At 38.8% G+C, this 13,968-nt stretch overlaps 1 protein-coding gene across 6 annotated transcripts in view; it reads left to right on the forward strand.

Moving 5' to 3' along the window:
* The window catches only part of DROSHA (drosha ribonuclease III), a 125,881-nt gene extending 115,338 nt beyond the window's left edge, over positions 1-10,543 (forward strand). For all 6 annotated transcript variants that reach the window (XM_077755843.1, XM_077755845.1, XM_077755847.1 and 3 more), the window contains 6 exons: positions 2,226-2,367; positions 4,101-4,183; positions 4,275-4,378; positions 6,420-6,512; positions 7,593-7,639; positions 10,125-10,543. In XM_077755843.1, the coding sequence (XP_077611969.1) occupies positions 2,226-2,367; positions 4,101-4,183; positions 4,275-4,378; positions 6,420-6,512; positions 7,593-7,639; positions 10,125-10,255 (600 nt within the window). In that variant the 3' untranslated portion in view covers positions 10,256-10,543. The remainder of the gene's footprint in view (positions 1-2,225; positions 2,368-4,100; positions 4,184-4,274; positions 4,379-6,419; positions 6,513-7,592; positions 7,640-10,124) is intronic.
* Positions 10,544-13,968: the final 3,425 nt, after the last annotated feature.

A 13,968-nucleotide genomic window follows, 5' to 3' on the forward strand; every position in this document is an offset into this window, starting at 1 on the left:
TGCTATAAAACAGCATGATTCGTTCTGAAGTAGAGTTCAGCAGAGGCCAAGGATGCAAGCTGTCACTTAAAGAACTGCCATTCGGACTTTGTTGTTTAGGTAGAAAGCAAGGCCTTCTCATCTTCTAAATTTAAATCGACTCTAAAAATATGGATGGTTTATAGCTTCCTACTTCCACACTGAGTTCTTCGTTTTGCAAGAACTTGAAGGTCACTTTCTCCTGGCCACCCTGCTGCTTCAAGATCTTTCAGGGCTTATCTTAAGTAAAACCGGAAGCGCGTGCTAGCATCCTCACTGTTTTCCTTCTCCATCAGACAACATTGCTGTATGATACCGGAGAAGGAGCCCTGACTATGGAAGGCAGCCGCTGGTCCTGGTAACCTGTGCTGTATGGTGTTTCATGTGTGCTCATGTGTTCATTAGGCTTGTTGATTTTGAGGCCTGAAATCTCCATATAGGCAACCTAAATTAGAGTTTTGTCTTCTCACCAAAGCATATACTGACAGAGAACCCAACTTGCTCGGTGCAACTATATTCTCAAAATAGCCCTTTTATTACCCCTGGCCTCTACTTTGAGAACTGCCTCCCCCCACTTCCCAACTGGGAATCCAGATGAAAAAAGATCTCTGTCTTCCAGTTCAGTTATTTTGTAATTACAAGATATTAGGCTGGTGAGTCCCTATTGGTTGGGTCTTCTATTAACATTATATGGTAGGCCTTTTTCATTTTGAGCTTCTCTGTGGCTGTTAGTTTTAATGAAACATTTATTATATTGAGAAAAAAGTTAGAGTTGGGGGAAATAGGAGGAGGAAGGGAGCAGAGACAGGCAAAGAATAATAGTCTATAACTCAGCAGCAAGCGTGGCTTATGAAGATCAAGTTGAATTTCTGCTTCATGCATCACTGTCAGGCAAATTAAGAACATATTGTTTCTTATTTATCTATTGTCAAGGATGCAGTCTCAGGCATTGAGAATAAATCTTGATTTTCATAAGCTCAGTTGACACTGTGGAGCCGCAGAATATAGAACTTGCATCTAATAAACCAAGGGCAGTGTGGGGTGGTAGGCGTGTGATACTAGCACAGTCCACAGCTGCTTCCTGCTCCTTGGCCCTGGTGGCACGGAGTTTCCTTTGGAGGAAGGAATTGTAGCAGCCCAAGAACTTGTGCTAGCTCTTGCAGGAAAAGTTCTAGTTTTAGGTATATTATTCCCTGAAATCTTAGATTTGGGGATAATAATTACTTTCAGCTTCTGTTTGGTCCATATTGGTGTCTACCCGCTTTCCCAGCCTCCCTGCCCACCTCCCTCTAGTAAGTGATTAGCAAATGCTGAATTCCTAAACCATGCTCATTTTACGGGTACCTCGGTGATGAGTTTGTTGTATAGTTTTCATGCACTGTAATGTTACTGCTTAGGATGGTGCTTAGAAGTCTCTTTGCTGACAAACATTTCTACTAGAATTTTTGTTTTGAATTCTTGAAGTTGAAATATAAAAATCACATTTTAATTCAATTGACGAGTCTTAATTTGATACACTATAACTCCGGATATATTGTATACATTTTTAAAATAATAAAAAAGTAAAAAGACAAATAATTGAAAGATTTAAATAATATTTACTAAAACATTACTTCCCCAAATCCTGAAATATCAAATTTAACATCAGTGCTATGAAACTTGAAGTTTAGTTTAGCCTTTTTAAAACTGAAGTACATGACAGAAAGTAGGTCAAGTTTGCCTGGTAGGTGGTGCATTGGATTGATTGATTGCAGAGGGGCACATGGAATCCATTTCGAGTGATGGAAATGTAGAAAGTTGTCAAAACTCATCTAACTATACTTAAAATGGGTACATTTTATTGTCTGTAAATTGTGTTGCAGTAAAGTTGGTTTAAAAAATTTTTAATGCTCCACTTAGTAGGATTACATTTAAAGGAAGCTATGCTCTTTCATCATATCCTCCCCCAACATAGCTCACTGCTACTCAACTAAGTAAACTATTTACATTGTCAGGTAAAATCCAGGAGCAGAGTAAGTAATTAAGGAGAATCTAGAAGCATGGAGTTTGTCACGGCAGCCTGGGAGTCGTAGTTGAGGACCTAAACCATTGCTTCCCCTGGTGCCCCTGCCTGTGAAATGGTGTCAGGCTAGTTGGGCCCAACGCGGGAGCAGGAGAGAGACCACAGGGAGATGGCTTCTAAGTGTATCTCACTTTCTTTTGTACAGTTGTTGCGAAGCTCTTTAGTGAATAACAGAACTCAGGCCAAGGTAGCGGAGGAGCTGGGCATGCAGGAATACGCCATCACCAATGACAAGACCAAGAGACCCGTGGCCCTTAGGACCAAGACCTTGGCAGACCTTTTGGAATGTGAGTCTTAGAAGTAGAGCTTTTCTCTTAACCCGCAGATTCAGAGTTTAAATCAAATGCACCCACATTTATCTGACTTCTCATTATTATTATGTTCTAACTAAAGAAGCCTCTTCTACTTTGATTTTTATTTCTGTATTTCTCCAAAGTTTGTTAGAAGGAGAATAGTTTGGACTTAAGATATATGAATAATGAGCTTTATATTCAGTCTCTGTTCAGTGGTCAGTGGTGCCCCCCCCCCACCCCACCCCTGCCCCCCNTATATAGGGGCATAGAAGAGAGAAGGGTAATTTATTCACTAAATACTAAAACTATTATCTGTTGTTTTGAATGAGCTCAAAGCTCTACAGACAAATGTCATCTTTGGCAGTTTCTGATATGGTCTGGAAGCATTATAAATAATCCTGTTATGGCTAACTAAAGGATTTTAAACATCATTTTATTGTTTCTTATACTTCTTTAAAGTAAGTGGGCCATTCACTGGGCCTTGGAACTTTTTTTTTTAAGCATTATAGCTATTCTTGACAGTTGGAATTGTATACAAATATTAAAGTCTACCATGCACAACCAGCTCATTTGCAAAGTGCAAAGCCAGTCTGACTAAGGAACTTATTAAAAGAACTTTTTCAATTAAAGAAAAGTAACTTAAAAAATTAAATTGAGTAATCAGTTTCACTGGCATTTTTTCTTTTTTTTTCTCCTCCTCCTCCTCCTCCTCCTCCTCCTCTTCTTCTTCTTCTTCTTCTTCTTTTTAGCTCAATGAAAGCTATTTTTATACCTTCTTTTAAAAACTCACCCTGGGGGTGCCTGGGTGGCTCAGTTGGTTTAGCATCCAGTTTTAGCTCAGGTCTTGATTTCGCAGTTTGTGAGTTCGAGCCCCACATCGGGCTCTGTGCTGACCGCTCAGAGCCTGGAGCCTGCTTCGTATTCTGTGTCTCCCTCCCTCTCTCTCTCTCTCTGCCTCTCTGCCCCTGCCTCGCTTGTGTGCACTCGCTCTCTTTCCCTCTCTCTCCCTCTCTCTCTTAAAAATAAACATTAAAGTAAAAAAAAAAGTAAAAAAAATAAAAAGTAAACATTAAAAAATTGTTTTAAATAAAATTAAAAATAAAAGCTCACCATTTGTTTACTTGGTTACAATACCTCTTAATGAAGTCATCTTTGGGGTCACCATTTATTAATGCAGAGTGTGATATAATGTTACATTGTCATTAAGCCCAGTATTAAGTTCTTCTCTGGGCAGATAGAGTCTATAAATTGTTTCATTTCTGTTCATGAAAGGTAACACAGACGCTTGTAAAAGGTTAGTCTTCTCAAGATTGGTGTTGAGGATGGCTGGCCCCAAGAATGTGCTCATTCTGGTGTCCTATCTCATCTTCAGGTTTTCTTCTGATCTGTTATTAACATGGCTGTGTTCCCAGATACCATTCTTACCCTGTCATACAATAGCATTTTGTGTGTCAATTTAACTATTTATTTAGCCTTTAACCAAACGTAATTTGGTCTTTGTACTCTTTGATTTTGGCATTTTAATCACACATCTATACTGTTGTTTCTAATATTAGTGATGAAGGGTGATTCTTGTTTTAAGAAAGAGAACATGATAATTCTAAAAAATAAAGAGGGTCTGACAGTTGAAAACCTCATTACAGCATTTCTTGTAAGTCTGGGTCTCCTAATCTTTCTGGGAAATGCCAATACATTGCGCTTTTATTTTTTAACGTTCTCCTTTTCAGCATTTATTGCCGCGCTGTACATTGATAAGGATTTGGAATATGTTCATACTTTCATGAATGTTTGCTTCTTTCCACGATTAAAAGTAAGCTCATATAAAATGTAAATTGCTTCTACACTTTATGCTCGGTGATTACAGAGCCCATTACTAAATACTTTCTGGGGACTTGCTACAGGAGTTTATTTTGAATCAGGATTGGAATGACCCCAAATCCCAGCTTCAGCAGTGCTGCTTGACACTCAGGACAGAAGGAAAGGAGCCAGACATTCCTCTGTACAAGTAAGTACTCGCTCCCACAGGTGTTGGATGCTCCGGGCTGATCGTGACAAGGGTCCTGCACTGGGACTTCTCGGCACCGACTCTGGGCCCAACACGGAGTCTCTCTGGGTGTCTCCATGTTTTCGTTCGAAGTAAAGTAAGTAGGTCCCCTTTGATTATCAGTGCTTTGTTCATCTTATTTCTTGTAACCTCTGCTGGGCCGTGCATCTAGATTAGAAGGTTGTGCTTGTTTCTCACGGTATTTGGGTGTCAGTCCCCACTCGGCTTTGAAGCCTTGTTGGCCTCTGTCCCTGTTGCCTGACAGCTGTGCGCTCCGTTGGGCAGTCACTGTGAGAAGCGGGCGGCTCTTCACCGCCACTGCGTTATTCAGATGTTTGGAGTTCTTCTTAGAATGTGTGTCACACTCTGCTGTGTGATTTTAAATATCTTTAGTGACAAATCGTTATCCTTTGAGTGGGAGCCAAAAGTCATTCAGGAAGAAGGCAGGTCACTACACACAAGATACTTGTTCGGATGAAAACAGGAGATTTGACTCTGACATAGAGTAATTATCTTGAGACTCTCAGATGTTGATTCAGGAGGTGTTTTCAGAGAAGAATTACAAAAGGAGAGGATTATCAAAATAGGTGGATTGCCTCCCCACGTATTATGTGGGCATATGTTTTTAAGGATATTTAAAACTCAAGTTTCAGTGCTGGTTTACCCCCTGTCCATGCACACACACGGTTGCAGGCACGCACGTTTGTGTGAGTGTTCCATATGGAATAAAAGCCCCTCTCTGTGAGCTCTCTCAGACTTCAAAAGGAAAAACACTAGAGTGGCAGTTGGGAATTTTAATCCTTTCTTATGTCTTTATTTAATAGTCACAACACGTTACAGGCTTTTTCGCTAAAAGAACGGAGGCCAAGAGAAGTTTGAGTCACCCCACAGCAAGCCACTATAAATTGTCCCAAGAAGCTGTCACCACCAAACAATGTTTCCTTTCCTTATTGGGAAAAAAAAATCTCCAAATGTTTAGAAATAGCACTTTAATATGTGCCTAATAAGCATAATGAATATCCAAACCGTATTACATGAAAGGCTCAAGGTATTTCCTCATCAAAGTGATAATTAAGGTTCAATAAATAAAACGAAGATGATAAACTTCTAGTAGCCCAGGCCTGATTACTATAATAAGTGCTGCCTTGAAGACCATCCATGTGCTTTCATCCCACTGAGCGTAGAAACACAAAGGAAATGACTCTGCTCCCTTCTCATAAATCCCCCAGATGCAAGTACACAGCGAGCTTGCTCTTTTTTATCAAGATGATGGGGTAGTTTTACATATTTTTTTCAAGATTACTGTGTTCATTCCATTATCTTTGTTGGCTACTTTTAATTTCCCTTTTCCATAAAGTTATCAGTTCCACTGCATTAGAAATCTGCACCATGTCATTAAAATCCAGAGTACCTGGCCTTTTGTTTTTCGGCGATTGTGTTGTGTATGCAGCATCATAGCAAACCTCCGAAATGATCTCAGATGTTTCAGAAATGAAACATCTCTTCAGATCTTTTAGATAAGATACCAGACATTGGAAAGGATTCATAAAGGATGAGACCATACAGATGTGGCTGGAGGTGTATTGCCCAGATATTTATCATTTTTAGTTGTGATAGGCACTGAAGAACAGTGAACAGACTGAAATAATTACCTTTTGAAATAGTTACCAACCTGCTGAAAGTTTGTTAGTTTTATGATACTTGGAGTATACACATGCTGAAATTGTTTAAAATACTTTACACTTCAGTGCTGGCCTTCAGATACTATTTATAATGCTTTGGGGCAAAGAAAATAAAAATCCAGTGTAGAATTAAAAAATTTTTTCCTTCTTTAAAAGCTCTCTGTATTTGTCAGGTTAGCAAATAAACTTACTCCTTAAATTTTCTTGTTATTCTGGCCTTTCTCTAAGTCGTAAGTACATGTTTTTTCCTGGAGCTAGATATTAGCAATAACAATTACATAACACTTTACCATAATTAAAGTTCCTGTTTTTCCTCTCAGGACTCTGCAGACGGTAGGACCCTCCCATGCTAGAACCTACACTGTGGCTGTGTACTTCAAGGGAGAGAGAATAGGCTGCGGGAAGGGACCAAGGTACGACGGAAGATACTTTTAACTCCTTCGTATGAACATCCTGTGTGTCTGCGAACTCCTTAGTTGGTACTTCCAAGCTCTGAAGTCTGTCTGTTTATTTATTTATTTATTTATTCATTTATTTATTAACGTTTTATTTATTTCTGAGAAAGAGAGAGAGACAGCATGAGCAGGGGAGGGTCAGAGAGAGAGGGAGACACAGAATCTGAAGCAGGCCTCAGGCTCTGAGCTGGCTTTCAGCACAGAACCTGATGCAGGGCTTGAACCCACAAACCGTGAGATCATGACCTGAGCCAAAGTTGGACGCTTAACCGACTGAGCCACCCAGGCGCCCCTGCAGTCTGTCTTTTTAAACTCTGATTATAGAATGTTAAAGAGTAATAGCAAAGTGAATCCTAAGGATTAGTGTCCCCACCCAGCCCAGCCCCAAACTTGAGACTGGCCTTGGACAGTGGGAATACCACTGCATAAGGGGCTTTGGCTACCTTGAGAAAGCCGCATTACCTGGTGTGCAGGTAAGTTGTGTCCAGTTTTTGTTACCCAACAGGGTCCCCAACATTGCTGCAAGCATTTTATGGGACACGTCATGCATGATAACAGCCATTAGATATTTGATTTCTTGTCTCTATTCACTTGAGTTTTGTTGGAAATGCTAACATCTCTCAGGAAAAAAGAATTATATATAATCATCTTTCTTTGAACCTCCTAATTTATATCTTAAATTGAGAAGTGATTAGTAATCTGTATATTTTTTTACCCTTTGCTTCTTTAAACTTTATGCTGAGGATGTACAAACTTAAGTAAGAAATACTTCAGACCTAATATAAATGGAAGGCATTTTATTATAGTATTAAATATTAAAAATGGGGAAAAATAACTTAAATAGGCTCTGTGCAAATAAATAATGTTCCTGCATGCCCTTGTGTATATTCCTAACTTGTACAATTCAGTATGTGACAGAAGTAATCTGATAAAATTTTATGCAGTGAACATGAAAATCAACGTGAATAATTTGTAGCCGTAGTTTGTGTTTTTGAAAAAAATTTGTAAACCGCACCTTATCTTTATTTTATTTAATAGTATTCAGCAAGCAGAAATGGGAGCAGCAATGGATGCACTTGAAAAATGTAAGCCTGACCCTTTTTCTATAATTATATGTTCATAATGTATATTTTATAGAGAGAAAATGGGGAAATGTAAAAATGGTAAGTACTGATAAAGTGTGATCTTCTTTTCTTCATAATTATTCTCTGCATAGAGTGTAGTAGAATGTAAGATACGTATAAAATGGACAAAGAATTTTTTTTAAGTATTTCCAAATACATTTTGATTTTCCTTTTCCTTGTTTGTGTGGAGTTCCACTCTCAACCCAGGTAGCCCATGTGAGCAGCCTAATGTATTTTTTTCTGCATATTTCTAAAATCTTATACAAGTGAAAGTTTTTTCTTTTTAGTTTTTGACTACTGTCTTAATAGAATGATATATTTTTTACATACTTTTCTGCATCTTTCTGTTCTTACTCAATAGCATATCATGGGCAGCTCTGTAGGTGGTAGGGTGTAGCCCCAGCTCGTTCTTCTTCATTCTTTCTTTCCTCCCTTCCTTTTTAATAAAAAAGTAAATCAAACTGCATGTTAACAGGGAAATGTTTAAATAAATCATGGTATATCCGAGGGGTTGGCAAACATTTTCTATAAAGGACCAAATAGTCCTTTTAAGCTTTACCGGCCATACAGTCTCTGTCACAGTTACTCCACTCTGTCTTGTAGTGGGCAGGAATGTATCGTATGCAAATGAATGGGCTTGTCTATGTTCTAATAAAACCTTATTTACAAAAACAGGTGGTGGGCTGTATTTGGCCTATGAACAGTAGTTGACCCATTCTTGCTTTACCCAAATGTAATATTTTGCAATCATTACAGGAGTATTTTTGAAGACTAATGGTATAGGGAAAGGCTTTTACTAGGATACATTTAAAAACAAAAGTGTACCCATAAAAATGTACCTATGTTTTTCTCTCCCAAAATAAGGGTGGGTGGGGAAATGATGAAGTACTCATATGTTTTTGTAGTATATACACATTTACATTGTGTGTGTGTGTAGCGTAACTTTACTTCATAGGAAACTGTAAGGATATATTCTAAAAGTTTATCAATGGTTACATCTGAATGGTGGGATTTTTTTTTTTTTAATGCAGACTAAGTTTTAGACTAGAATTTACTGGGGAAGTAGGACTCATTTTGTAGAAACATGCTTTACAGCTGACTTTTTTTTTTAATTTGATTTATCTTTTAAAAAGTACTTACAATGTGTGAGACCTGTATTCTATATAATATGGAAGGTCAACTTAATATCATTTAGGGAATAGGATTTTATTCCTGCTTTATTCTAAAATACAGATGTCGTTATGTACCTCTTTTGTTCAAAATCAGCCAGTGACTTAGATATACACCATCTGATTCACTGCCTGCCTCTCAGGTGCTTTTCCTACCGTGTTCCTGTCCCTTCTCCCACCTGGGGTGAGGATGAAACACTATATAAAAAGGAGGGAAAGTAATTTAGGAATTTGCTGTCTATTTATATCCTTTTATTAAGCTTCCACTTTAACAAAAAATAAACTTGCTCTTCCCCAAACATGCCGTGCTCTCCCACATCTCTGAATCTTCATATTTTTAAATGTGACGAAGGAGCTCTTGTACAGAACGACTCCTTACGCGGTTAGGCAGGACAGCGCCATTTTCCCCCTGTGTTACCAGGTATCTTGGGGGGCTCTCATTCATGCACGCGGCCCTTTGTGAAGTTTGTTGTTGAAGTATGTAAGTGTTTGTTGACTAAGTGTATAAAATGACTTTTTTCTTACTCCATCCTTGATTTCTCATCCCATCTCTGTACTTGCTACATACCACAAATGACAACCGAATCATAAGATTTTTAAATCTTAACCAAGATCCGCTGTATCTAACACTCTTGCACATGGCCAAATATCAAACTAAACATAGCTTAAACTATACCATTGAGTGACCTGTTTCCTTTAACTAAAAATGCTCTACATGCATTGCTGTTGCTGACATAACTTTGGGTAACTTGTGATAAACTTTAAAAATAGAATCATAAGAAATAAGGACTTGATGCCTTTTGTCCATCACATCTTTTTCTTCTTTTCAGAAACTTTAGTTCTTAGTAACTAATGGTGTGTTGTATGAATGGTTATTTGTCTGAAGCTTCTGGTTTGAACTCTGTAAAAATACATAGGTCTGTTTGACCATATTCTGTAACCTCTCCCTGACAGTCACTTCTTGTTAAAACATCTCCTGCCTACCTGGAACCATTCTGAAACCACACATCTGTGTTCTAACATTTCTCTGTATTTTGGTGCCTTTTATACTCAAGTTCACCTCAGATATTGCAATCTAGAATCAGGGGTCCTGGTGCAGACTTCCGCTGTATTTCTGAATGAGAACAGACTAAGGAAACCTGCCGAGCAGTTGTTTGCCTCTTGGCTTAGAATATGCAGCTCTCCGTTTCTCATGAATGTGTGTGTGGTTGGTTTACATCATTCTTTGCACTAGAGGCTACCCTTTATTGAGTATAAAATGTATCTCCTCGTGTCAGATAACTTTCCCCAGATGGCCCATCAGAAGCGGTTCATTGAACGGAAGTACAGACAAGAGTTAAAAGAAATGAGGTGGGAAAGAGAGCATCAAGAGAAAGAGCCAGATGAGACTGAAGACATAAAGAAATAAAGGAGGCACCGAAGTGGTGGTGTATTTACTTGCTTAATAACTGTGACTGTTGCCTATTGAGATCTAGCCTAGTTTACCTACACACAATGAATGAAGTATGTCCATTGAAATAAAACACAAAGTCAAATTCGCTATTGTTGTTTTATGGATCTAATATGCTGTTTTTAGCTGGATGGTCTTTATTACAAAGTATTTGGTTTGTCTTCTATTTAATGGAAAACGTTACTTTGGTGGATGTGCCTATTCTCTTTTATTTTGTTCTTTAAACAATAAAATTCAAAAAGCATATTCTATGTGGAATAGATCATGTTTTTCTGTCTGAGATTGTGTCACAAGACTTTCAGCTGACAAGTGAAAAAATCACCTCACTCGATACTGGGGCTACACTCTATTAACATCTATACTTCTGGAAATCTCTGGATTATTAACTAGATTTTTCAGCTTTCATCTGGATGTTTTTCGTCTTCTCAACTGCAAATATTGAATTTACCCCTCATTAAGCAGTGAATCCTTTGTAGAAGGGATCCCTTTAATATTTAACTGGCTGCTGGGAGTGGGGATAGACATATATTCTTTGAATCATCAGAGTAGGGGAGAAATCATGATTCTAAGCCAGATGACACCTTCAATCAGATACTCTAACCCTGGGGTCAGTGGACGTTTTAAGAAGTTTATAGACGAACCTAAAGGAAGCCTCGGAAGCTCCTGAAATTGTATTGGATTTTATGTGTGTTGGGGGGAGTTGGGAGCGGGCTGAGGGCAGGATGAAGACCCTTTGTGGCTTTCATCCACTCGAAGCGGTCCCTGCAATAAAGGGCTAACATTACATTAAAAGACATGACATTTAACTAAAAGTGTTATTTAAAACTGATTATCACTTGTTTCTTGTAAATAAAGGCAAAACCTCTTTTTCAAAACAAATGTCTTTTCATTCATTATTTTGGCAAATATATAGTGAATGCCTGCTGTGTACCAGGCATTGTTCTAGGCTCTAGGGCTACAGCAGTGAACAAAATAAAACTCCTTGCCATCCAGGAGCTAATGTGCTAATAAGGAATACCCACAATAGACAAGGAAATAAAACATAGGTCACATGGGAGTGTAGATGATGGCCAAAAGTAAAGCAGGGAGGTGGAGTGGGTGCAGTTTTCAATCAGGTGGTCCATGAGATCCCTAAATGGGCGTCATCTGAGTTAAGATTTGAAGGAGAGAGAGTGAGCCTTTCAGGTACCTGGAGGGTTTCTTATTTATAACTATTAAATGTTACATATGCAAGATTGAAAACTTGGGGAATATATTACTTTTATTAGCAGCAGAAAGAAACACATGCTACTTTGGAAAGTCTGTGGAGAAAGTAGAATGCATAGGCAGGAAAATAAATCACCCATGATTCCATCACCAAGAGCTTTTGTATACTGTCAGCCCTGTGTATAAACACATGTACACGTATGCACCCAAGTGTGCCTAACAATTGGATGTAATACATACAGTTTCCATTGCCTTCCTTTTTTATTAACTAATACATCATGCATATCTCTGTCTTGAATCCATATTTACATTTACATTCATGGTTGCATATTAATGCATGTCTTAAATCCCAGTTATGGATACAGTATAATTTATTGACTAATGAAAGATGTGTAGGTCGTAAGCAACTTGTCACAATTGTTGCACAAGTGTGTATACACACACACACACACACACACACATTAGAAGAGTGAGAGAAGACCTGTCTAGGGTTTCTTAATTTGTTAGTCATAAGATGTAAGATGGTACCTGTAAGAAAGGGGTGCCCTGGTGCTCCCCCTCCACACGGATGGCAAGACTGGAAGGGAAGGAATGCTGGGTTCATCAGTGGCCTTGAAAATGTTACAGGGGAAGATATTTGAACTTTTTTAAACAAGTACTTTGACTAGTCCTTATGCATTAAAATGATGCTAGAGCCACATGCTGCTTCGGACTTGTCAATGGACTTTGACTTTTTCTCTCTGTAATATTATGGCCTTTTTCATTTACTCTCTCTGTTAATAGTTCTTGAAACCTGAAGAAGTCCGTAAGACACTAGAGTACCTCACAGTGAAACACATCAAGCACACCATCAAGGCAGAGTTCAACTTCAGAGGCTCTGTAGAGCAATAATGAGACCAGCAGCCATATTCTGTAACTAGGCACATTGACCAACTCAACGTAGCAGGCCACTGTGGCCTCCTACCCAATCCCGCCCAGCTTTCCTACCTTCTTGTTCTGATCACGAGAAGTACCAGTGAGAGTACATTCATATGTTACTTCAACAGCATTATTACTCATGGAGGCTGAGTATGAAGGTTCCTTCTCACCGGTCCCTTGGGTCTAGTTTGGGAAACAAGTAATGGTGTGTCTATAGACAGTCCTGTCTATAGACAGGACTCCAACTGAGACTGGAGGGCAAGGAGGGAGAGTAGGCCACACAGGGAAGGTTCACATTAAGATTTAATATTTGCGGAGTTAACCTTAAAGATGAGAGACAGCTTGCAAGATGGGGAGGATGAGGGAGGGGGGATATGTCCTTCCAAAGTGGAAGTGGGTAACAAGGAAATGGGTTAGGATCCCACTGTATACAATGGGAGATTTAATGAAGGCCTGTAATAAGGCATTGGCGATGGGGGTGTGGGGATAGAAAAGATTTGAAAGATAGGGAAGCTGTAGAACTTCCAGGACATGGAGTAGAGCAAGGTATCTATCTCAGCACTATTGGCACTATTGACATTTGGGGCTAGATAATTCTTCCTTCAGGGCAGGAGGAACTGTCCTGTGCATTGTAAGGTGTTTACTTACATTCCTAGTCTCTACCCATTAGATGCTAGTAGCATCCTTTTCCCAGGTTGTGACAACTGAAAATGTCTCTGGACATTGCCAAATATCCCCTAGATGCAAACTCACCCCAGGTTGATAACCACTAAGATAGGAGAAGTGAAGTGAAATAACACCAGGCTAAATTTTATACAATCAAGTTATAACTATTTATGGGAAAGCAAAATTAGAAAGAAAGGCATTGAGTTTAGTTGGCTATTGAACTTGAGGGGCCTGAGGGATGTCTCTGGAGATGTTGAATAAACAGTTGGATATCTGGTTTTGTAGCCCAATAAGGATATTTGAGCTGAAGTACAGATTAGAAACGAACTCAAAACCTCAGTGGCATTTATACATCTGCAAAAGAGAACACTGGTTTTCCCACATGGGAGACAGGACGCCATTCCAGTGATGTAGCATTTTGAAACTGTAGACTTGACACATTAGATACATGTATACCAGAGAAGGAATTCTGCTCTCATCTGAGCAATTTCATCTTTAGATGAGATTTTCTTAAGCCAAGGGACTGTTTTGAGAATTATTTCAATCATCTTCCTTAAATTTTGTAACGGTTTTGTGACATGTCTCGGCAATGACCTTCTACAAAATGAAGACAACCCTTTGTGAATTATGCAGGTTTCGTGAGAGTGTTCTGAACTAACAATGTATTTACTAAAGCACTGCACACAAGTTCCCCAAATTCTTCACTGGACCCTTATTACTTATTCTATCTTATGAGGGATGAAATAAGCATAATTCAGCATTATAATAATTTGCATAAATATCAGAACATTTAAGAGAACAACCTGTGGAAGAGAGAACTGGCCACACAAGATTTTTGTTCCCGGAGAGTTGTTTTCAGGAATTCCCTGCCCAACATTCTA

This window comes from Crocuta crocuta, unplaced genomic scaffold (assembly GCF_008692635.1).
Source record: "Crocuta crocuta isolate KB4526 unplaced genomic scaffold, BGI_CrCroc_1.0 scaffold222, whole genome shotgun sequence".
NCBI classification, from domain to species: Eukaryota; Metazoa; Chordata; class Mammalia; order Carnivora; family Hyaenidae; genus Crocuta; species Crocuta crocuta.